At 33.6% G+C, this 26,513-nt stretch overlaps 1 protein-coding gene across 2 annotated transcripts; it reads right to left on the bottom strand.

Moving 5' to 3' along the window:
• Positions 1-10,355: 10,355 nt before the first annotated feature.
• On the bottom strand, positions 10,356-17,775 carry LOC111916017 (kinesin-like protein KIN-14E). 2 transcript variants are annotated; one of them, XM_023911662.3, is made up of 22 exons: positions 17,594-17,775; positions 16,873-17,132; positions 16,587-16,791; positions 16,273-16,511; positions 15,753-16,180; positions 15,080-15,261; positions 14,873-14,988; positions 14,683-14,785; positions 14,421-14,573; positions 14,178-14,324; positions 13,901-14,104; positions 13,498-13,662; positions 13,314-13,418; positions 13,085-13,225; positions 12,805-12,999; positions 12,341-12,467; positions 12,068-12,270; positions 11,794-11,976; positions 11,616-11,711; positions 11,329-11,526; positions 10,967-11,238; positions 10,356-10,884 (listed from the first exon to the last, which is right to left on the bottom strand). In XM_023911662.3, exons 2-22 carry the CDS (start codon positions 17,022-17,024, stop codon positions 10,692-10,694), a joined length of 3,807 nt encoding a protein of 1,268 aa, XP_023767430.1. In that variant the 5' UTR covers positions 17,025-17,132; positions 17,594-17,775; the 3' UTR covers positions 10,356-10,691. The 2 variants fall into 2 exon arrangements, with proteins under 2 accessions (XP_023767430.1, XP_023767429.1); XM_023911661.3 differs by lacking the exon at positions 17,594-17,775 and adding an exon at positions 17,477-17,592.
• Between the last annotated feature and the right edge of the window lie 8,738 nt (positions 17,776-26,513).

Raw genomic sequence — 26,513 nt, 5'->3', positions numbered from 1 at the left:
CTTTTGGAGCTCATAGAGCCATGCATGCACGTAAAGTTTGCAACTTTACATGATAAGCATGCCCTAGGAGCTTAGATCTATGGTTTGAAACCGTTGCATGTCTCAAATTTGGTCCGTATGGGAGGAAGGTTGGAGGGACTCGGCGAGTTCCAAAGTGGACTCGGCGAGTTCTATGAAGATGGTCTTAGACTCGACGAGTTGGATGAACAACTCGGCGAGTCCTATGATGATTGTTTGGAACTCGACGAGTTGTTCTTCTAACTCGGCGAGTCATATGAACTGTTACTGAGTTAAGAGGGGTTTAAGTGTAGATGGTCCAACCCTTCGTAGCAGCACGCGGAATTAGCAATTTAACGTGTAGCAATAGTCCCAGAAACTCAAATCCTCAAGATGGATGCTCTGGTGAGGATTTGGAAGCGAGTAGGAGATCTGCTCGTGGGACCCGGCGAGTTGTTCTCGGACTCGGCGAGTCGGGTTGCGAGTCGGTCTAATCGTCCCAAGTAGTGAGTTAAGGGTAACTCGGTGAGTGGGAAGAGGGACTTGATAAGTTAGTACTGGGATAGTAGGAGAGGGACTCGGCTATTCTGTGTCATGACTCGGCGAGTCTGTGCCATGACTCGGCGAGTCCAGTCAACTGGAAGTTGACTTTGACCAAGGAGTTGACCTTGGACCGGGGGTAAGTCAATCATTTGACCTAAGGGTATTTATGAGTGATTAATCTATGTCTATGGATTTATAGCCGGAGGATTACCGGTGCAGCAGTCAGACGTCTAGCAAGCAGACTTCCAGCAGCTACTTTTCGAGGTGAGTTACCTTCCAGTAGCTGTGGGTCTAAGGCCACAATGTCGGCCCACCAGTAGGAGTTGTAGGTTAGATGATTGTCTTTGTGATGTCATATAGGTTTGCTACTACCTGATATGTTATATGATGGCATGATATGTTATATGTGATAGTGGTAGAGTTCGGTTGTTAGGACCGAAGGGTAGGTCGGACACCCCAGATATGTCTGACAGTATGTGTTGTTATGTTTATATGCTAGCATGATGTGTATTATGTGATAGCGGTAGTAGGAGGGGAATAGTCCCCAGAATCGGTTGTGAGGACCGATGGGTAGGTCAGCACCCCAGAACAGCTTGACATGGGTAGGTCAGCACCCCAGAATGGCTTGACACGGGTAGGTTGGCACCCCAGAATGGCCGTACCGGGTAGGTCGGGCATCCCAGAATCGCCCAGCAGTATGAATGCTATGTGAATGTATGGTATGTGGTACGTTGGGGGAACTCACTAAGCTTCGTGCTTACAGTTTACAGTTTTGGTTTCAGGTACCTCTTCAACTAGGGGGAAGGAGCTGGCGCGGTAGCGGCATATCACACACACACTCTTGTTTTTCCGCATTATGGATTTTCTGGGATGTACTCTGACATATTATTATGATGTGGCTGGTTTTCAGACATGAAGAATTACTATGAAACTTTTATATCGAAGTCTTTATGAATTGACCTAATTAAAAATGAAATTTTTGGCCTGTATTTTTGGGATGTTACAATTCTAGCCCAGCGGTATTTGATATTGTCCTCCCTCCATGAGGTTGAGGGTTCAAATCCCATTGTGGACATATATGGATTTAAAGTGTAGTTTAGGAGTAGATTTGATTTGTCATTTCAAAAAAAAACATATTTTTATTTATTTTTTATATAACTTAGCCGTCTTAACGTGTTCAATCTATGCCAAACACTAGAATACATTAAACTTATTAAAATCACATCTTAAAAAAATAACAACAATCTCTTTATTTATTATTTTTGGAGGATGATGAGTAATTTAGTTTTTGTTTATATAGTTTAGAATATATATATATATATATATATATATATATATATATATATATATATATATATATATATATATATATATAGAGAGAGAGAGAGAGGGGGGGAGAGAGAGATCCCAAAATATATCTTTTTGTCGTGTAAAATTATATCATAATTTGTACGATACCTTTGACCAATAAATAACATTGTAAATCGAACAGTTAAAAAATATTTGAAAATCAATATCGTAAAAATATAAAAATCAAGTAAACAACATAACTGTTGTTTTAAATTCGATAGTCATAACCAAGAATTAAGGGTCCAATGTGTTGTTGATGGCGAACTCGTCGAGCTCTTGCTAGACTCGACGAGTAAGGAAGGGATTATGGCGGTGTGGGGATATGGGGACTCGGCGAGTTGGTGGACCAACTCGGCGAGTCGAGTCAACTAGATGCTTACTTTGACCAAGATTTAGCCCTCGTCTTTGACCTACACTTGAGTTGTAACATCCCAAAAATCCGTACCAAAATTTTTTCTGTAAATCATTACTAGAACCATTTTTATAAAAACATATCATAAAGCATAACATAATTCAGAGTATTAATTCCAAAACATAATTTCATTATCAGAGTAAAACATCCAGGCTGACTAATCAATGGTGTGTTCCATGCAATCACCCCGAGCTCTTCCCTCTGCTACCGGAAGTACCTGAAAACAAAACTGAAAATCGTAAGCACGAAGCTTAGTGAGTTCCCCCAACCTACCACATACCATGCATAAACACATACTGCACATACTGGGCCACGCCTGCTATTCCGGGCCTCGCCCGCTACTTTGGGCCTCGCCCACTACAACGGCCCCGTCGCTCCAGGCCTCGCCTGGCTTCGAGCCCCGCTCGGATACTGATCTGTTTCTCTTAGGCCCCGCCTGTCTCTGGGCCCCGCCCACTAAGCACATAATACAATTAGCATATAACACATAATTGAACATACCCTACTGTAATCCTGTCCTTAGGCCTCGCCTGTCTTGGGCCTCGCCCCTATCCTGTCACTACTGAGTCATGGAACCCTGTCCAAGCTCCTACTGTAAGTGAGATACGGGCCCACGCCCACACTCACTCCATACCTATCTCGAGCCTCACCCATGCTCTGCTACTAATGAGATATGGAACACCATCCATACTCTGTTATTGGTGAGATACGGGACCTCGGCCACACTCACCTTCCTACCAGGCACATATATGCATCACACAGACAACAAGTATACTCTATCAAGCAAACCAGTCCTTGGGCACCCGCCCGACATCGGACCTAAGTCCTGAATATCATACTAGCAAACAGTGCCTAGGGCTAACCCCAGGGTCTTCCTACTCATAACTACATGGGTCTGCATTGTGGCCTTAGACCCATTCACACAAAAGGGAAACTCACCTGCACTGAGGAACTCTTGCTGATAACCCTCTGACTGCTGACCAACAATTCTCTGAACCGCTGCTGCACTAGCTCCCCGAGCTACCAATATCAATATACATAACCACTTAGATCCAAACAGAACTCTTATAAGCCGTCTAAGTCCACTCTTGCCAAAGTCAAATTCCTGGTCAAAGTCAACCCTCTTGACTGACTCTACTCGCCGAGTCACCCCAAGACTCGTCGAGTCCATGAATTCAGAAACTCCCGTAAAACGACTCAACTCGCCGAGTCACCCCAAGACTCGTCGAGTTCAACGATCTCTGAGTCCCATCCTGCCCAACTCACTGAGTCACCACTCAACTCACCGATCTAAGTCTTAACCAGAAAAGGTTGAGGTTCTGCGATCCAACTCGTCGAGTCCAAGAACAGACTCTCCGAGTCCATGGCAATATTCAACAGACTCGCCGATTTGTTCTTCCAACTCGTCGAGTTCCTGCCTATCTTCATCCAACTCGCCGAGTCTACCCATGTGACTCGTCGAGTAGCTTCAGTTCTTAATCCATACAGTGGCTTTTTGAGCCATGCAGGGGCTCCATCTTGTAGATCCACTCTTCCAAAGTCTATTCCTCACGTAAAGTTGCAAACTTTACGTGAAACTAAGGGGCTATAGGCTTAGAACACTCTTGAGCTAGGGTTTGTGACAAAGGGGCTTCACCAACAACTTATTGGCATGAACTTTATGGCTTTCTGGATCCTTAATTGCCTAGATTTGAGGTAGTAACCTCAGATCTACTCTAAACTCGAAATAAACCTTCTCCATACTCAAAATGCCTAAATCTCAATCATAAGATAGATCTTAATGCAATAAGGTCAGCTTATTACCTCAAAGGATCTGAAAAGTCACACCAACTCTGTATCCAAGGATTCCTCTTGCACCACTATGAACCTCCTTCTCTTCCAAACTTCAAATCACTTCACCAAGGCTAGATCTTGCTCAAAATGGATATGGTGGCTAGGGTACGGTATTCTGGTTGAGAGAGACTGTATAGGAACCCTAGGGAAGAGAATGAGACGTTTAAATAGGGCACCAAGTCCCAAACTTAGGGTTTTCCCAATCCATACCGGACTCGCTGAGTCTACTCTCCGACTCGTCGAGTCAGTCACTTACTCTTCGACCTGGATCCCGCACAGACTCGTCAAGTTCCACCCTGGACTCGACGAGTTAACCCCTTTGACTTAGGGTTTTCCTTTCCTTTCTTAGTCTTTCTGATTATGGGTGTTACATGAGTGACCCTTGAAAGGGTTATGAGTGTGAATGGTTAACTTAGAAAAGTTGTTGTGTAGGGATCGAGGGGTTGAAGAGAGTCGATTTTCACACCGAGGACTGTGCAGATACTACACGACATCGAGGTGAGTTACCTTCCAGTAGAAGTGGGTCTAAGGCACCAAGGTCGGCCTACTAGTAGTTGATTATAGTTGAGATGATTTTCTTTGTGATAATTATCTGTTTTGCTATTACCTGGTACGTTTATGTGTTAGTATGATATGTTATATGTGATAGTGGTAGTAATAAGGGGAATAGTCCCTGACTACAGGTCTATAGGACCAAATGGGTAGTTTAGTACCAACTATGCTAGGCAGTATGATTATGTTGTGATAGTATGCGATAGTAGTAAGGGGTGAAATAGTCCCCGTAACCGGTTGAGATAAACCGGAGGGGTAGGTCGGACACCCCGGTATGTCTGACAGGGGTAGGTTAGGCACCCCGGTATGCTTAGCAGGGTAGGTCGGGCATCCAGATATGCCTGAAAATATGTTATAGTAGGGTATGTGGTATGATGGGGGGAACTCATTAAGCTTTATGCTTACAGTTTTTAGTTTTGTTTCAGGTACCTCTTCAGCGAAGGGGAAGGAGTCGACGTGGTAGCTACACATCACACGCACACCAGTTTTCCGTATTTTAGCGATTCATGGGATTGTACTATGATTTTATTACTACTTGATGATATGACTTCGGAAACATGATCACTATGGTTTATGGATTGTTATGTTAACAACTATGTTTTGAGAAATGATTTTATAAGTTATTTAATTAAAAACAAAATTTTTGGACTCGAAATTTAGGATGTTACAAAATGCAATTGTGCAATGTGTGATATGACGTTGTCGGCTACATATGGATTTTCAGTGTTATGAAATACATGAATGATATGCATTAGATTACTTGATATGTCTTTCAAATGAAAATTAAGATAGAGGAGGAAAAAACATAATTATAAGAGTTTAGGTATTGGACTAAACCTTAGTATTAAAAGGTTTAAACTTTATACCATTTATGCTTACTTTCTATTTGTAAATTCATTGAGGAAGTAGGGTTTATGTTAGAGATCTGGATACCCATTGGATCGTATGAACACTTTCCAAACTGATATTTCTACCATATGTCTGGATTGTAAGAAATTCAGTCTAGGATAATCCAAGAGAACACTTACAAATCTAGGCACAGAAATCGTAAACCAAATTGATAGAATGATTCTATGTTCGTTTGATGAAAAAAGGGAGTTAATGATTTCTGTGTATCTTCTCAAAGAGAAGAGTTGTTTTATTTATTATAAACGAGATTAGGTTTGACTTTTAGGGTTGGCCATCATGGGTTTCTTTGGAAACAACGGGACCCCAACTAGGGGCTCTGTCCCTTGGACCCCGTTAGGGGCGCTTCCCCCAGACCCCCGATTTGTTGTCGAACCGGCTTCTATATCGATCTTATATATGTGTGCACTCCGCACATACCTGTACATATAGTAAAGTACAAAATATGAAGTCGCTTAGCTCACATGTTAGTTCCAATTACATAAAATGACATGGTTACACTAAAATCACCAACAACTCCTATCTGATTTTATTTGGATTTAGGTTGTCATGCCTTCTATCTGATTTTATTTATGCAAATTCAAAGCTATAAGGCCTCTTGTATGTATAGAAATTGTAAAATAGTTAAGAGGCATTATGACTACTAAGAATCCAAGCCTTTGATTCAGGATTTTACGACCAAAATCAGGCCAGATTTGGCCAATAGGTTTTAGCATGCATGTTTTTGAACCATATATTGGGGTTTACCCGGGTCTATGGTCATCGACCAAGCTTTATCCGAATCGGGCTTTCTAGCTGGATTGAAATGTTTGACTTATAAAAGTTCTTGAGAACGCAAAGGAGGGATGTCAACTGTAAAGTAAGCCAACTCTTACTTTCTAACTGCTTTTTCATATTATTTTTTTTGTAGGTTTCGGTTAGAAGTGGTTTTCTGAAATGGATAACGATTTAAAAGGGTAACATAGTTTAGATTGTGTATATATTTAGTCATTTATTTTATTTTTGTATATACTTAGTTATTTATGTTTTTATACACATTTAGTCACTTACGTTTTTATTTTGTACGCATATGACCATTACCTTTAGTGGTCATATATGTACAAAGTAATATATATATATATATATATATATATATATATATATATATATATATATATATATATATATATATATATATTAGTCATATCCTGAATTTTAAAAGGTATAAGATACAAAGTTTTTTGTACAAATCAATTATACATAACAAAACCATTAATAATTACCAAAACTTTAAAGACTTGAACTAAGGAAGCTTATTAAAAAATTAATTTGACGCAAAATAACAATTTTAAAATATTAAATCCATAAATATAAGTTAATTTATATTTCTTAAACTAGATGCCGATAATAATTAATTTACATCAAATGTATAAACATACAATATAAGTATAAGCTGTAAACATAAATATTTTAATTAAAAATGATAATTTTTCTTATTACATAATAACTAATAACAAAATCTAATAATTATTTTCCCGTAAGAAAAATAATATCCCAAAAAACTATTTATCGTCGTTGTTTTGTGTGGGCACACATCTAATATATATATATATATATATATATATATATATATATATATATATATATATATATATATATATATATATATATATATATATATATATATATATATATATATGACTAAATATACACAAAAATATACATATAAATTGTTAAATGTGTATACAATCTAAATTATATTACCTCATTATCCCTTTGTGAAAACACACGACACTTTATAACATCATTTTTGTGAATAGCACTTAAATATATTGTGTAATGGCTCATGAATTTCACATTCATTGTTGGCGTCATTATTTTTATTCAACAATCCAACAGGTTTTTAAATATATAAAACATATTAGGGATGAGCAATTATCCAAATTTACCAATATAATCGAACCATTTTAACCAAACCATTATTAAAAGATATGGTGCGGCTTCTAATTTTAATTAACTGAATACATATGGTTTGGTTATGGTTTTCATTTAAAACCGAACTACTAGAAACCGAACTGAACCAATAATATTAATAAATGTTTTAATAAAAATATATACTATAATATTAACTATATAGTATGTAATTATATTAGGATTTGAAATTTTAAAAGGTAATTATTTGAAATTAAATAGAATAAGTAATCTTCTATCAATACAATTATTTATATAAAATCATTTTTTATGTTTTTCAAATTTATAGAAAAGTATTTTTATTTTTATGTCATTGTGAACCATTATGGTTAACCAATATTAACCTTTAACCGATTAAAATCATCAACCAAAACCAATGTTAATCATCATTAAGTGGGTATCGAAATACATTAACCAATTATAATGGTTATGGTTCGGTTTTGTCCAATAATCGAATCAAACCGCCTCATACATATATTTAAAAAACTTTAAAGTAACGACGCGTCTAATATTTACCGATAGACCAACTACTCTTCAAAAGTATAAAAAATGTCAAATTTAGAAATGATACTTTTTAGAAATGCAATCCGACACATATATTAGATGAAATTCTACATATTTGATGAATGGTCGAGTTTTACGACAAAATGATATATTAATAGACTTTTATAAAGAATATGTTTATCATAATGACCAAATAAATATTAACATGAACGATCGAGACAATTTAAACTATTTACATGGAAAAAAAATTATAATTAAATAATTGCATCTTTATCATATACATATGTTGCAATTGTTTCAAAGGTTTTATTTATGTCATTGTTCAAAAAAAAATTATGTCATTGTTCATATATTGATGTCTATAATATATAATATATCAAATTAATTAAATATTTTAAAGGGTTGTCATACTATCTGAGTGTAGCAAAATTAAGTCTTACCATAAATATTGTTGACACGTCTAAAATATTATTAGTGTTCTGCAATTTAACATGGGTTTTGGGATGGGTTCAATCTGAGTCATCCAGTGGGTGTGATTTCCTTTTTTTCTTACTATTTACAAATTGAGATTTGAGTGCATGAAGGTTGGTTTCTGTATCATCATCCAATAGTGTGTGTTCATCGTAACCATTGTCAAAATAATAAAAATCATGTGAGTTGGTTTTCAAAATTTACAAGTAAAACAGAGTCAAATTTATCAGCGATTTTAGACTGGTATATAGTTATACGACATTAATCATACATATGTTACGACGGAAGAAGAATCTATTAAATTCGATTTCTTAAATTGATGACAAGAACCTCAATAAAAATGGATCATTCTATGTTTTAGGCCTTGTTTGATAAGTTGAATGAACTATAATAGAATTTTAAAGTAATTGATTGAACATTCCTTGACATTTCTTACATTCAATATCATGTACAAGTACCCATAACTACATTAAAAACAATCACTCATGCATGCAACTATTGTTTCAAGAGATGCATATAAAGTCACGTGATAAGGATGGAATTCATAAATAACATTGGATCATCATCATCATCATACTAAGGGGGTGTTTGTATTGGTTTTTAAAGTGACTTTTGACTTTATCTTTTAGAAAAAGTTCAAAAAGATGTTTGGGTAAAATGAAAATGAATTTTTAATCAACTTTTGCTATAGTGTAAATTCCAACTTCTTGAAAAGTCACCAAATCGTGACTTTTCATGACTTTTCACCAGCTAAAACATTAAATTATATTTATAACCCCATCTAAAAGTTAAACCATGTCATTTTTAGTCCTTTTTAGTCATTTTACATGTAAAAGTTAAACCAAACATTTTAATTTTTTATTTTTTCCCTTCAAAAGCTAATACAAACACATTTTAAAAGACAACTTTTAGAAAAAATTCTTTTACAAAAAGTTCTTTTACAAAAAAAACTTTTGCCCCACAAAAGCTAAGCCAATCACCCTCTAAGTCTTTTCGGAATGCAGCTCATTAAGACCAAGGAAAGCTGTGAGCATGTGAATAGTACAAGTTAAAGGAATGAGGGGTGACTGGATAAAATAATATTTATTCGTAGAAAGAGTTTTATGGGATAAAAAACATGGGAATGAACAAGGTTTTAAAAAATATGATTAAATACTTAAATAAATTGGTTTTATATAAATATAACGATACAATAAATGATAAATCCACGATCCGCATATTCAATATATTGAATTGTAACGAATCAAACATGTCTCAATAGATTTATACAATATATTTCGCATGAACTTAAAGCATCCAGAGAATACGAAGGCTTTTTTACTTCTTTTTTCTTTTTGTATCATATGAGTATCAAGTCAATAATCCAAAAATCTCAAAATATACTTATTGTAATAAAGTTATTTTTATAAAACTTATTTGTGGTTTCTAGCAAAATAAATAAAATTTCATTAAAATTATGAAAGGGAAAAAAAATTGTAGAAAACTTGTAAATTTAAAGCAAATCAAAAAGTCATGTGGTGAAAAGGCTCTTCCAGTAATTATGAAATGTCACCATTATTATTTAAGCCATAAGTCTTTTTAACCTTAAAATTACAAAATTGTTGAAAAGTCATCAAAAAAATACCTTGTAAAAAGTTCTTAATCTGTCAACCGAGTTTTTTTTAACACGATGATTACCTTATTTTACTTTTGTTATATTTCCCGTAAAGAGTGATGTTGTATAATAATACCTTAAAACCATTTTCCTAAAAAAACACTTTGATAAAAAATTAAACAAAAAATCCAAACTCCTCTATATTTTGAACACACTCACACCCTTTCATCACTTTACAAGAAATTAAACTTGAATGAAATACGACTTGTTGCATTCATAAGAACTAGATATGGATTTCATATCCATAATATACACATTAAGTATACCATACTATACAAAACACATAAACCATTTGTAACCATGCATCACCATCATCCCTACCCCCAACCCCACCATCAACCAAAATATTAACCAAAACCAACCACTTTCAAACCATGAATATAAAGACTATGGACTAAAAGGCTACATGGTTAGTGACACAATTCATGCATTGTTTTTGTTTTTCCCATCTTCATGTTAGTAAAATTAGTGAAGAACACAAACTCTCTTCAAATCCCAAAAGATCATGATGCTTCAATTTTACATTGAATGCCTGTTATCACCTTTCTCTTTTGGTGTCCTTTCCTCTTGAATCTCCACAAGTTCTTCATCATCTCCTCTTTTCCCTGCTTGTTCTTTCCAATAAGCCAATAGCTTCTTCAATCTTGCAACTTCTTTCGATGAAACATTCTTACTAGGATCATTCACAATCGAACGCACCCTCGATGCATACCTTTTAAAAACAAAAACAAAAGCAAAAAAGTTAATGATTTCATAGAGAACAAAAAACGTAATTTAAACAATAATAAACTTACGTAAGAGAGTTATAGGTTTCATCCAAGTTTGACTCAGCTGGAGAAATATTAACAAACATCAAAGTCTTTGCATTTCCACCAAGAGAATCACTCATTAACATAGTGAGCTTATGATTCCTATAAGGTATATGTTGATTCCCAGAAGATAAAGCACTAATAACATCACCAAGTGCTGAAAGTGATTTATTTATACTTTGTGCTTCTTTTAATTGATTTCCAGCAGAACCCGACTTTTTCACCCTTTCAGAACCCGCAAGATCAACAAAACTTAACTACATTCAAAAAAAAAAAGTTTAACCATTAATCATTATTCATTAATAATAAAAAGTTATGGAACAAAAAATGAAATAATGAAATTTTACCTTTCCTCTAGCGATTGATTGAGTTTGTAAATTTGTACTCTCAATAACGATTGATAAAATCAAATGAGACCTTGAACTTGCTTCATTCATTAGTGTCTCAGTTGTGTGTCTTTGATCTGTTCCTCTTTGAATAACATTTTTCAAATCTTCATAAGTTGAAATCGGTATAACTGTCGCATTTTCAACTGTCACCATTCCCTATGTAAATCAATTTTTCAGTTAAATGACCGTTTTACCCTTACATCCCAAAAAACAAATCTAGATTAAGTGTTTAGTGTTAAATTAACCTTGGAGTCTTTTTTTATCTCTAATTTTGCACGTTTTGCTTGTTTTGGAATTAGAAGATCGACTAAGGTATCTTGGTATAACTCCAACATGTATGCCTACATGAACATTAAACAATAGTTAAAAAATAATATTTTTTGAGTTATGAAAATAAGTTTATGTTACAAAAATAATTGTTACCTTCAAAGAGAAATTGAATTTATTGCGATCTTTTCTCAGAATTTTAAATAACTCTGACGTGGCAAGTGGGGTAAGCCCAGGGTTATTTTCAGATCCATAAATAGTAAAAGTCTTCCCACTTCCCGTTTGACCATATGCAAATATACACACGTTGTAACCATCAACAGCCGATTGCACCAAATACTGCGTTACACAAACAATTAAAATAAATAATTTCAACATTTTATAAAAAAAAATGTAATGAAATTGATAATTTTTTATTCTTTGAACGTACCCTAGTGTCGTTAAAAACATCTTCTTGAGTTGCGTTTCCATCAAATACACGATCATAACAGTGTTGTTTAATCTTTTCATCTCTTCCTAAATGTTGAACTGTGAACTCATCAACACTTGTAAGCACGTCTTTTTCTTTGTCGTTCATCTCTTTTGGTGTCAAAGGCCTTAATCGACAATAAACTCTGATCTTTCCTTTCATATCTGTAATAGCAAAAATTATTAAAATTATATTTACTAAATAGAATATCGTAAAAAAGAATTCAATTTATACCTTCAATAATGTTAAAGTATCGTTTTCTCAAAACCAATTCCTCTTTATAGAGAGCTTGATATTCAGCCAACTGTGTTGCTTGCATCTTCAATATCGCAGCAGTTTGCTCATTTTTCCTATCGATATCCTAAAAAAAAAAAAAAAAAACGATATCACTATTTTATAATTTATACCATAATTCTGATTTTTCAATTTTGGTCAGGAAAAGGTTTTTTTTTTTGCAATTTCGGTCCTTATTAGAGGTTTTGTAACGTTTTTGGTCCCTACTCAAGTAAATGAATATTTTTGAGGCCAAATTTGTAAAAGTCAGTTACATTCGGAGACCAAAAATAGTCATTTGGGATGAAAAAACGTTACAAAAATTGCAAGAAAGCAATTGTTGGGACTAAAAGTGCAAAATCAGCTAAAATAAGGGACCGTAAATGTAATTTACTCTTATATCAAAGATTATATAAATAAATTACCTCTTTCATTTCTCTTAAATCTTCCAATTCTTTAAGATTTATATGCAAATTTGATAATTCATTATCTTTGATTGCAAGAGTAGACTCTGCATTGGCCAATTTTTGTGTGAGCTCTGCTACTTTCTTCTCAAGTTCAGAAATTCGAGGCTTTGTCATCTTTCTCTCTTGTTCTAAATCTTTCTCAAGCATCCGTATCTAATTAATAATGTAAAACTTTTTAATATACATAAATGCATAACCAAATATGAATAATCAAAGAAAATAGAAGTTAGATTATTACCTCATCAACTTTCTTCTTTTCAAGTCTTGAAATTCTTTCTTCCAATAACATTTTCTCATTCAACAATTTCTTCTTGGTTTCTTCAGCTGCATGCAACTCTGAGTTACGTGTTCTTAACTCATCTTGGATCCTTTGCAAAACCTGTGAGCATATCAATAAGCTATTGATTAAGAATAATAGAATTTAATGATTCAAAAACATATATATAAGAATTTAAAATAATACAGACCTGATTAGTTGCCTCAACTAATTCCTTTTTGGTATTATTTTCCAACTCCCCTTTACTAAGCTGTGAAAGCCTAGCTTCCATGTTCCTCTTCTCAATCAATACAGCCTAAAAAAAATAACTCAAAATTAAAATCAAGAAATATAATCCTCAAAATATGATTTTTTTTTTAACTTAAGATGATTACCTGAAGGTTAGATTCTTTTTCTTCACACAAAGATCTAATCTCATTATATTCAGATGATAGTTCTTCCAAACTCTTCTTTTCTGATCTCAACATGTCTTTCAATGTCTCCATTTCTTCTTGCATGTTCATTTCCTTCTTTTGCTTCTCATTCAACTCTTCTGAAAGCTAAATTACCACAGTAAATAAAATACAAGTAAATTACCGATATATTAACAAAATTAAACTTCAAATTCAGTCTTTATAGTTTATAAAAAATCACAAGTTTGGTCCACTTTTTGAAATCTTCTCTATCTCATCTTAAGTTTGCATGTCTTGTCACAGGGATTACATCCGCAACAAAATGAAAACTTAAGGACAACTTCAGTAACATTGTACTTTATTAAAAAGAAACCGAATTACTCACTTGTTTTGCAGTTTTTTCACATTCCTCAAGAGCCTTTGACAAATCTTGTACACGTTTTTCACCAACATCAGCAATTGGAGGCTTTGAATTAGTAGGAATATCACCATTAACAGAGCTTGTATTAGAAGCAGTTCGTGCTTTAGAGTATCTACGTAGCATAACATCATTTATATGTGTTTGAAGTGCAACACATATTTCTTCACCCTTTATTTCAAAAAAAAAAATAGTTAAGAACCTCAAAATAAGAAAATAAGAAAGTCAATCAAAGTAGTCAAACCTGTTTAGTTTCAAATTGAAATATATGCAAGACACCAGCAACTCTCATCTTGAAAAACACAGCAGTGTTACTGCTACCAAATTGCATTATATCTCTTAATTCAGCTGAGTGTAAATATTCCTTGGGAACTGGACGAAAAAAGTGAACCTATGCACAAAAAAAAATTATGTTCATTGGTATGTATATAAAAAAAAGGCAAATTATATAATACCAAATTTTAATCAAAATGAAATTTTGACATACCCCACGTTTATTAATCCCTAATATGATTCTTCCAGGTAAAAGTCCAATTGGGTCATCAATCTTGCGAACACTAAAAAAAACCGAATAACCATATGGAAGCATCCTTAAAATCCTCAAAAATTGTTGTCTTGCATCTTCTTTTGTTAAATTTTCCTATACAGATAAATGAAAGAATTAAGTACGTTGAAACATGTGCAACAATAGTAGTATCGAAAGGATCCAGGATCTTCAAAACTACGTAGTATTGATGAATAGGTCTTACCATGGAACGATAACGACCAAGTATATCCAATTCCCAGTCTCTTTTAGCACGAGTAATTGCAATTTGTCTGGGTAGAAATCGCTCCAAAAGCAGAGTCCAATCACTACACAAAAATTAAAGATTGTTAAAATACTTGAATGGAAAAACAATAAAAGTAAAAAAAAAATTAAGAAATAGAAAGATAACTAACGTGCATGACTCTGGTTTAATAACAAATCCTATTTCAACCAAGATTTGTAATGCTGACAGCTGTGCAGCATCATCCTTTCCAACTGGATAGTTACCCAAGATATAATCATGTTGTAACTGCCAAATAACATATGTAAGAATACAGGTATTTATAAAATAAAATAAAAGATAATATTACACTAAATAAAAGTAATTGTATAATGCATACTTGAACGTATGACAACTGAACAAACATTGGGTCTGCAATGGCTTCATCTGACTCGCGAAATAACTTTTTTTTAAAGGTTAATTTGCATTGTGAAATTTCTCCTTTACTTCGATCTTTTGCTGACTTAAATTCTGCTAAAAGATCTCCAATGTACTTGTTGTCATCTAATCCAATATACTCCTCTGTTGACACCAAAACCATTTCTCAAATTACTATGTTGGAATATAGATAATAAGAATTTAGAGTAAGTTACATTTTTGGTCCTTGAGTATAACTGATTTTTTTCAATTTTGTTCACAAAAGTTCTTATCTTGAAATTTGGTCCACATTTGAGGTTTTTGTAATTTCTTTTTGTCAGTTGTTTCAAGTAAAATGAGTATATTTTTAGAACCAAAATGTAACTTACTCTAATAAAATAATAAAGAGAAATAACAAAAATGGTCCCTACACTTTTGGATTTTACAGTGTTTAGTCCAAAATTGAAACTTTTTTCAGTTTTGAACCTTTCCATATCGTTTTTGGTCCTTATTTCAAGGTTTCATGCACCAAAATCAATATGAAACTTTGAAATAAGTACCAAAACTGAAAAAAGATTGAATTTTTGGACTAAAAACAGTATAAATGAGAAAGCACAAGGACCATTTTAGTAAATTACTCATGATAAAATGAATACCATTTCCGGGTTCTGGTGATTTAGAAGCTGTAACAACTTTGCGACACTCGTATAAACTAAAACTTGAATATGCAGACAATTTGATTATTCCAGCAAGCTCCTCAACAGCATTAGCAACAGTAGTTGCCATGTCATATGCTATTTCTTCAAAAGTTTCATCCAAGAAAAACACGATTGTGGTGAGCTTTTTACCGATTAAAAGAGCTTCAATTTCTTCACGCCCAGGGATAGTGTGTCGTGGGCCAGCCTTTACTGAACACTTTAGTGCATTTAGTGTGTTCAATGCATAGACTTGCACATCAGGGTCAGTATTGGAATTATGTGCAACATCATGAATGTACTCAGATAAATATCCACCAATGTCTTTGCTAGGTGGCATGCATGATGCACATAAGTACATTAGCTCCCATGCCCTTATCAAATGTTGTCTGTATATAACACAAAGTTAAATGAAGACAACATCATAAGGGTCTGCTTGGTGTGATGGAATGGAATCAGAAAAAATGGAATGAGTGCATACCTATCAGGACAATTTCTGGTTTGTTTTGAAATTTGTGCAAAAAGTTCATCTCGAAGCTCAGAGCGTTTCAATGCTTGTTTATATAACTTTCCAACAAGTTCAATTCTTTCTTCTATGCCAATCTGATTCCCTTTTTCAGATGAATCAATTCCAGTGTATTTCAAGATGGTTTGGAATAATTTTACAGCTCGGCTAACCAAATCACCATTTATTTTCAAGAGGGATGTTGGAATAGGATCCTGTGACACATTATGTTAGAAAGTCATTTGGGGAAAGGTCAGAATCGGAATTGGAACGTGGGAATGAGTGATTACCTTCTGAAAACACAACATGTCTTCAAATGTAAACTTCTCACGATCTTGGGGACCTACGGATCTTTTTGAGAAAAACCCACGTTTTCCACCTGAATTTATCTGTTTCTGCATGGACCTTAGAAAACCCTCTACTTGGAATTTATCAATCAAAGGAATTGCACCAGCAAGCTCGGCTGGAATGGAATTGGAAAGGGTCATTGGCGTCCTGCAAGAACCATGGGAATCAGAGGATAATTCGGCTTTCAAAATGATAATCTTGAAACTAAAAGGGGGAAGAAAAACTTACGGTGGTGCGAAATTTGAACCATCGCTGTCATAATCATCTCCGTTTGTAATGGCGGAATAGTGAGATTGGGTTTCATATCCATTGCTTGAGCTGAATGAAGATCTGTTTGTTCTCACACTTTGAGACATTATAGATGGAACATCTGAAGCCATTTTTCCTCTAAAAAGATCGTAATTTCCGATGAGTTGCTTTTATATTATCATCAAATTTCTCCCCTTTCCAAAAGATCGACACCAATCCCTTTTATGTTGCTACAAATCCTGCAAATTTAATGATTTCAGAACATGCTAACAATTTCAAGCTACAAAAATCATTAGGTTTAAATTCTGAAAGAAGAGTTTGACGGCAGCTTCTCCACAGTCAAAACCCCAAATTAGAAAGATCTAGAAAAAAAAATACAAAAATGCCGAAAAATCAGGCATTCGAAGCTGAGGTGATGAAGAAGCTAAAAGGGGGATCTTGACATTACTGTGAAGCGAAACTATGAGCTAGTAGTAGTGGAAACGAACATATATAGCTGACTATAATCGTAAGGCGATTAAATCTACGCTAAGATCCACAGGAAAGCACGTATTTTAAATCGAGAAACAGACGCGAAACATACAAAGACAGATTCTTGTGGAACACCCATTTGCAGAAATGAGGAGAAGAAGAAATGGTTTGAAATTGATTGTTGAATATCTCAAGAAAGTTTCAAAGTAAAATAGAAATGAAAATGTACCCTTGTGCAAGCTTGAGAAACGATAAGTGGAGATGAAGATAGGTATAGAATCGGTGCCGTAGAAATGAAGATCTGTACCAGTCGTTTGTTGCCGGCACTGATGAGAGAGAGAGAGAGAGAGAGAGAGAGAGATGGAGGGAGGTAAAGAGATTGCTGGGGGTCACGAGACTATTTTCAAAATACAATTTCACAATTTTTCATTATAATGCAATTTCACATTTAATATTGTATATTATAAATAATATATAGTCATTGTAACATTATTTCAACGGGAATAAAGTAATCAATAATCAATAGTAATATATAGAAAATTGAATTTATCAAACTGACAAAAACTAAAAGCTTGTTTTAGGTTAAGAATGTTTGTTTATGTATTATGCATTTTTTTTTCAAACTTATGTAAGAAAATACTTTTCAACATAATATAAAATTGTGATTCAATTTTATTTAAATTTATGTTTTTTTATAGCAGTCTATTGGTAAGGTGGGAAATTCCAAATAGAATATTTAGAATTTAAACATTGAGAAGTTAAAAATATATCCCCCGAATATGATGGGTCTTTGGACGGATTCGATGTTAGTCATTTAAATTTTGTGGTTTATCATTTTTTTATTTATTTATATAATTATATTTTAACTTTAATCAATTTTATGTAAAGATGTTTAATTTTTACTAATTTATGTCCTAATTAAGTGATGACCCATATTAATATAGGCCACGGTTCATTGATTTTCGAAATAGTTCTACCCGTACATACACATAATAATAATGTGATTAATATATATATATATATATATATATATATATATATATATACTGGTTTATAACCCGTGTAAACCACGGTTACATAATTAATTAAACCTTTAAAAAAACTAAAAATTATTAATCAATAATTTTAAATAAATTATTAATTAAGAGATTTTTTAGTTATAAAAATTTTAATCATTGATTTAAGTAAATATGTGAAATTATATCATTTTATAATTTGTATTAAATTTATTTTAATTTTTATTCTAATTTATTAAATTAATGTAATTAGAGTTGGAAATTTAAAATTTAAAATTTGAAATGGAGAATCAATAGGTCTATAAATGTCATGTATTAATTAGGAGATACAGTATGATAACACATGGCAAAAAGAGAATAAAATATGTATTAATTAAGATGTTTAATAAGATGACACATGTCAATAGAAGAATAAAACTATTCTTTTATTAAATAATAAGATGAGATGAGATGATATATATATATATATATATATATATATATATATATATATATATATATATATATATATATATATATATATATAGGTTGCGATGGTTAAGTCATCATTAGTTTATTAATTTTCTAAATGGTATTGAACTTAAGGGATATGTCTTATAAACACAAGTAAGAGGGTATTGATCTTACAAATTGGAACATGTTTTCATACAACATAACATATTTTCACACCACACAACATGTTTTCAAATCACTAAACATATTTTTAGACCACCAAATATTTTTTGTACACTAGACAGGTTGTTATAAAAATATCATAACTTTCTCTACATAATTCCAAAAAACTTATCGTTCTTATTGGAAACTACACAATCAAATCTTTCCAAGCATGTAAGATACACGATTTTTTGACTTATGGATAGTTCCATATTTCTCGTTGAAGTTGGTCCAAATCAAACATTTTTTTGGTATACTAAATTTTATGTGGAAAAAACGTCATAACTACATCTATAAAACTTTAAAAGACTTGTCGTTTTTTTCATTGAAAACTACACATATTGTAACACCCGGTTTCGAAGTATTATTCTTAATTTGAAGTTCCCTTATGTTCAAGTTTTGATTTTTAGATTCTTGTCTTCCCACAACGTGGTAATTTGGTTGCCACGACGTGGTAGTGATGATGGGTTTTCTAGGTTATAATGTGGTGCAAAACTCTTAAACCTTAAAGTTCACATGAAACCTAAAAAGGATCTGTGTTTTCTCTAATGATGGCAACTAACTATGAATATCAAGAAACCTTAGGAAGCCCTAGTATAATCGAAATTAAAAAAAAAAGTTTAGGGTTACATACATTTTGATTAATGTAGCAATTAATCAACCAAAATCTCATTTGACTTCCTTTGAAAGCAAGCACCAAAAGCTTGGATGCCTCTAATGGCTTGTACCCAAAAACCTAGCAACTAGAAGACTTTGAGAGAGGGGAGAAGAGAGCAAAATTTTGGCTCTTGTATGAGGGAGGTGAGAGAGGAAAATAAAGAACCCTTAAGGGGGTATTTATAGGTGAACAAGGAAGCTTAAATAAGTCAAGTAGCCCTAGATAACTCTTATCCCTTTTCTTGTTCCATGAGGCTCTTAGAAACCCTAAGAAGCCTCCCAAAAAACTATCCCCCTTATGGCAAGCATCTGGAAGCCTTCAATGCTCAATTTTTAAACATTGTCACCATTAGTCTCTACACTTTCAATTAATCTAATTAATCACAAACTTAATTCCCATTAATTTTTGATTAATTCTTAATTAATAAATATAATTTCTAATTAATATATTAATTATATAATGTATTAATAAATCATTCGTTTTGATTTCCAATTAATTTCTCAGTCATATAACAAATTAATAAATCATTCTCTCTCTCTCTCTCTCTCTCTCTCTCTCTCGAAAAGTCATTTTATTCAGTTACTGGTTATGAGGGCAACCCAAAAAGAATTTTGCTCTTAATTTAAGAATATATCAATTTAGTTATTGGCTTAGACACCTTAATCCAACAGTCTCCCACTTTGATAAGTCTGTAACTACAATTGCAAGTATATACCTTGAAGTTAACAGCAAAGAGTGTTTTCCAAAGCCACTGTCAAACTCTTATTCAAATCAGTTGTTTGCCATAAGATAAGTGATCAGTTATTCCTTCATTTTACAAGATATTGTATGGACACGAGACATGGATCGAAATCAATCTCATCGTCCAATATTATGTGTTCTCAATTTCCTGACTTTTAAAGACATTATTGGACTTCAAATTGAACACATCAATTAGTCCTGGTTGGGTCCAACACTTATAATGTCAACATCAAATTATCGAGGGGCCAATGATATCGCTTTTCTTGTTAAGGCAAAAGGAACGAATTACTTTGGCCATATAATAATACAATTTACATATGGAATAACCCTTTATAACATCCAGTTACGATATGTGTTTGAGCAAACCGATGCATAATTGATATGTAAACTATGAACTATATATCTCCACTTTAAGAATAGTATATATTATCATCTTAGAATTACTCATGACAAGATCCATGAAGTAATCTCTAAGCATGGGTTTATCCAATACTTAAAATCCTTATTTTCAAAGTACTCATGAATATTGTAGTAATTCAAATTCCAATGTCGTAACCTTAATCGACAATCTACAATTCATTCATGACAGTCTTAATTCAGTACTTACTTCCAAAAGTATGAACGTCTATGGAAGTTTGAATAATTCAAATTACCCAAGAAGTGTAAACATGCAAAAAGAAGCACAAGAATAAATAATTAAATAAGGCAGTATAATACTCATAAATAATTATGTATTATTCATTCACCAATCAATTACATTTTTTTGTTACAAGTTTCAAAATATCACCTAACTACTAAAACTAATATCATGTCTTAAGCATATGCTCCTAGCATGTCGGTAGTGTTTGACTCTACTCAAAGCCTTTGTGAAAGGATCTGCAACATTATCTTCTGATGATACTCGCTTCAACAAAAGGTGTCCTTCTTCTACCCGATGTAGAATATAATGGTACTTTCTGTCTGTATGCTTGGATCTACCATGATCCTTTGGTTCTTTCATCAAAGCAACCACACCCTCATTGGCTCTTGAATAGTTGGAATGACTTTGAGATCCCCGATAAAGTTCTTCATCCAAGTCGTTTTCTTATATGCTTCACTCACTGCAATGTACTCCGACTCACAAGTCAGTGTCATTACATACATGATCGATCCTACAGTCAAAGCATATAGGACTCAACTCACGTCAGGTGTCTCTTCATCAGTACTTGGACTTTGAGTATTACTCAACTTGATAGTACTATGAATAGGCAATTCGCCTTTCTTTGAATTGTCCATATTGGAACGCTTCGGTATTTTATCCAAACATGTACTCTTGCTAAGACCAATATGACGATTTTTTCTATCCCAATGAATCCTAATTCCTATAATATAGGACGTTTCCCCTAGACCTTTCATAGCGAATCACTTGCCAATCCAAGACTTAGCTCCTTGCAAAATTGGAATGTTGTTTCCTATAAGGAGTATGTCATCAACATACAGGACTAGAAAAGTCATTATACTCCCACTAGCTTTGACATATACACATGAATCATCTTCACTTCAAGAGAACCCAAACTTTTTCGCTTTCTTATGGAAGCATATATTCCATATGCGAGATGCTTGTTTCAATCAATAAATGAATTTCTCACGCTTACACACCCTATCAGGAAATTTGGCATGTACAAAACCCTTTGGATGACTCATGTAAACGTCCTCATATAACTTCCCATTAAGGAAATCAGTTTTAACATTCATCTTCCATATTTTATAATCATGAAACACAATTATGGCAAGCATGATCCTAATAGACTTTATCTTATCTGCTGGTGAGAAGGTCTCATCATAGTCAATCCTTTAGGTTTGAGTAAAGCCTTTGCAACCGACCTAGTTTTATAGGTGTGTACTTTCCCATCCATATTGGTCTCCCTATTGAATATTTAATTGCACCCACCTGTCTTTCGACCAGGTACATGATCAACCAAGTTCCATACTTAGTTATCATACATCGAGTGAAGCTCACTGTCCATTGCCTCCTTCCATTTAGCAGCTTCAGGGCTTGCCATTGCTTCCTTGTAGTTAATTAGTTCGTCCAAATTTACCAGTGTTCTATCACTGATAAATGTATCACCATCTGATGTAATATGGAAACCATAGAACGCAGGTGGCATGCTAACCCTACTAGAACAATGAAGGGGTAATGAGTTGTCAACTGGCTCAACTGAACCTTTTCCTCATGTTGAGTCCTAGTGTTGTGTGAGGTTTCTTCATTAGATGACTCTTGAATTTCTTCAAGATCAATATCACTCCTACTGTCCTCTTTAAATATGAGTTCTCTCTCGTAAAAGACTCATCTTTGAGCTACTAAGACCACGTTCTCACTATGTCTGTAGAACAAGTATCCAAAGGACTTATGTGGATAGCCAATGAAATAAAACTTCTCAGATTTAGGCTCAAGTTTTTCATGCGTCTCTCGTCTTACGAGTGCTTCACAACCCCATACCTTAATATGTGTGATCGAGGGAGTCTTCCATGTCCACATCTCATGAGGTGTTTGACAACCTTCTTTGTTGGAACAAGATTCATGATATGAGTGGTTGTCTCCAAGGCATACCCTTATAAATAAATCGGAATAGAAGCTCGACTCATCATGGAACAAACTATATCTAGTAAGGTTCAATTATGCCTCTCATACACACCATTAAGTTGTGGTGTCATAGGAGGATTCAATTGTGAAACGATTCCACATTCCCTGAGATAGTCGTGGAACTCGATACTAAGATACTCACCACCTCTGTCAGATCTTAGCATCTTTACCTTCCTGCCTAATTGATTCTCGACTTCATGCTTAAACTCTTTGAACTTGTCAAAAGTTTCTGACGTATGTTTGATCAAGTCAATATAGCCATATATGCTATAATCATTCGTAAATGTCACGTAATATTGGTTAGCATCCTTTGTGGTGGATCTAAATGGTCCGCAAACTTCCGTATAGATTAGTTCCAATAATCCGTCACCTCTTTCACATGATTTAGTGAAATGTGATTTTGTCATCTTACCCAAGAGACAAGATTCATATTTATCATTTGTCCTAAGATCAAAATTCGAACACTCCATCCTTTTGGAGTTGGGCGATACATTTCTTGTTTATGTGCCAAAGATGACAATGCCACAAACACGTCTTGTCCACGCCATTGGATGAATCAATATGAAACACATTATTGCCTAGATTATTAACACAAGTCACAGTTCCATACACTCCATTGCAAGGTAAAGCTTTTAACATAAAAAAAAACATTATGAAAAGCATAAATAGATCCAATATCATTATCAAACGAATATCTAAAACCTTGTTTGAGCAATACATGAAATGAAATAATGTTTCACGTCATATCTGACGAATAACAACAATTAATCAAATTAACCCTAACACCACTACCGAGCACAAGTTCATAACTCTCAATCTTGGTAACAGATGAAGATTGCTTATTCCCCATGATTAGGCTCAACCTTCCATGCTCCATATCCTCACTTTTCTCTTAGTCCCTGCAAATCAAAACAAATATGGAAACCAGATCTTGTGTCAAGGATCCAAGAATGAGAAATTTGTGTGTTATTAACTTGATCAATGTAAATACTTGAAAAGGACGCCTTAATCTTACCATCCTTTAAATCCAGCAAGTATTTCAGGAAGCTTTTTCTTTAATGGCCCTTTTTCGCCACAATGGAAGAAAGTGGCCTATTTTTGATCATTGATTGCAAGGACATTAAAATTAGGCTTCAACTTGGACCCACTGCTAGCCCCCCGCGTGGTCCTTCCCTTTCCTGTTGGATTAGGAAGGAGCCTTCCTCTTTTTCCCTTTTCCATATCTAATGGGCATGACAGGAAACACATGTTTGCAAAATGAGCATGATTTTTCTTCATCCCCGACTCAACATTTTGCAACAAGTTATGGAGTTTGGTCAATGTCGTCTCCTTGTTGTTCAGATGATAAGTTAGAACAAACTGATCATAACTAGGAGTCAAGGAATTAAGGACCATGTCAATGGCCAAATCCTCATCAAATGACACATTAAGCCTTTGTAATTACTCCACATACCTTCGCATCTTTTATACGTGGGGGCAAACAGATTCTCCTTCCTTAAGCTTGCATGCCATAAGAGATTTGACCACTTCGAAGCCCTATTGTCTCGCCTTATCGTGGAGCTTTCCAACAAGGTTGAGAACCATCTCATATGGCCAGCAATCCTCATAGAACTTGGCCAACTTAGGGGCCATAGTGTCCACCATGATGCAAGCAACCTTTGTGGTATCACCATGTTATTTGTTGTAGGAGGCAATTTCCTCAAGAGTAGTGTTGGAATGAACGATTTCAACAAGAGGATTTTTGAGGACATATTCTTTGCCCTCGTATCAAAGATTCATCTTCAATATCCCCATCCAATCTGTGTAGTTCGGACCTGTGAGCTTTTCTTTTAACATAATCAAGATTAGTGAGAAATTTGAGTTGGAAGGGGTAGATTGAGTAATAGTGAGATCACAGGTTCCAGACATCTATACAAACAAACATAGTTTTTAGTTAGTGATATGAATCCTTAATATTTTAACCCAAAATAAGTATTCAAGGCTAGGATCCAAAAATACAATTTACAACAAAGAATAGGGATGTCGTAATCTAATTGCGAATTTATTAAGATAGGTAATACAAATTTACCAATTTCAATCTAACATGAAATTCCTCGATCATTTGAGATTCATTGAATTTTATCGATTTGTCCATAACTCAACTGTATAGTCCCAAATTAGTGTGTTGGTTAACCACACACCCTCCACTAATGACATATAAAGAGTGATGTGTGTTTTCATGGATTAGTATACACTTCACATTTTGACCTAAAGTAACTATAGTTGGGATTTATAAAAGGTTTTGTTACTTTTATGGTATCATACTTTTTATAGGTTATGTCCTATCAAACCCGTTCAGCTAATGACCTTCCACCATACAATGAGATCGATGAGTGAGAGTGGACACTCATTCAACGGTCATTTTATAGGTCGTTATTCTTGTACCCCCTCACCTTAGAGTATGGCTTTGTGAATGAGGCCTAATATTGATTTGAGTGTCTTGTCTTATACATATAATATATTAAACATTTAATTATATATAGTATAAGGTGTATTTTAAACTTTTTAAAATATTAGGGTTTAAAATCAAATTTTGAATTACACAATTAATAATTAATTAACTTTAAACTAAATGATGATTTAATATTTCATCTTAATTAAATAGTTAACTAAATAATTTTAAATCATATTATTTACCAATTAAATAATTAATTGAATAAATTTAAATCATATGGATTAAATAGTTATTTATAAATTAAACATTTAATTAAATAATTCAAGTTTAATCCTAATCCCTTAGCCTTCTAATTTTCGAAAAAGGGTAGGGTTTATCAAGTTTTAATTATTCAAATTTAAATTATATTAAAATAATAATTAAGGAAACTAGAAACCCTAGGGATATACATATCAATTTTCTAAAATAAGGGCATGGTGGCTAAGTTTCAGAAAACCCTAGCCAAGTCGAAATTGAAGTCTTTAGGGTTTAATTTCCATAAACCCCAATTTTGATCAATTAATTTTAATGCTCAGTTAAATAGAAAAGTAAGACTCTAATACCACTGATGAGTTTTTTATGTTATAAAAATTCATGTGGCGAAAAAACTCTTAAACCCTTAAGTCCACATACAACCTAGAAATGATTTATGTTTTCTCTAACGATAGCAACAAACTATGCATATCAAGAAACCCTAGTATAATCGAAATTACAAAAGGTTTAGGGTTACATACCTTTTGATTAATGTAGCAATTAATCAACCAAAATCTCCTTTGACTTCCCTGGAAAGCAAGCACCAAAAGTTTGGATGCCTCTAATGGGTTGTACCAAAAAACCTAGCAACTATAAGACTTTGAGAGAGGGGGAATAGAGAAAAATTTCGGCTCTTGTATGATGGAGCCGAGGGACGAAAATAGAGAATCCTTAAAGGGGTATTTATAGGTGAATAAGGAAACTTAAATAAGGCAAGTAGCCCTAGATAAC

The sequence above is a fragment of the Lactuca sativa genome, chromosome 2 (genome assembly GCF_002870075.4).
Source record: "Lactuca sativa cultivar Salinas chromosome 2, Lsat_Salinas_v11, whole genome shotgun sequence".
Classification (NCBI taxonomy): Eukaryota; Viridiplantae; Streptophyta; class Magnoliopsida; order Asterales; family Asteraceae; genus Lactuca; species Lactuca sativa.
Note: the sequence above shows the minus strand (reverse complement) of the source record. Positions and strands in the feature narration are given on the sequence as shown.

Bases quoted from the DNA above. Each gene is read 5' to 3' on its own strand.
- LOC111916017 (XM_023911662.3), bottom strand. From the start codon at position 17,024: ATGGCTTCAGATGTTCCATCTATAATGTCTCAAAGTGTGAGAACAAAC. The intron at 16,792-16,872 runs GTAAGTTTTTCT...TGGTTCTTGCAG, and splicing joins GGTTCAAATTTCGCACCACC to GACGCCAATGACCCTTTCCA. The intron at 15,262-15,752 runs GTATTCATTTTA...TGGTGTCAACAG, and splicing joins ATCACCAGAACCCGGAAATG to AGGAGTATATTGGATTAGAT.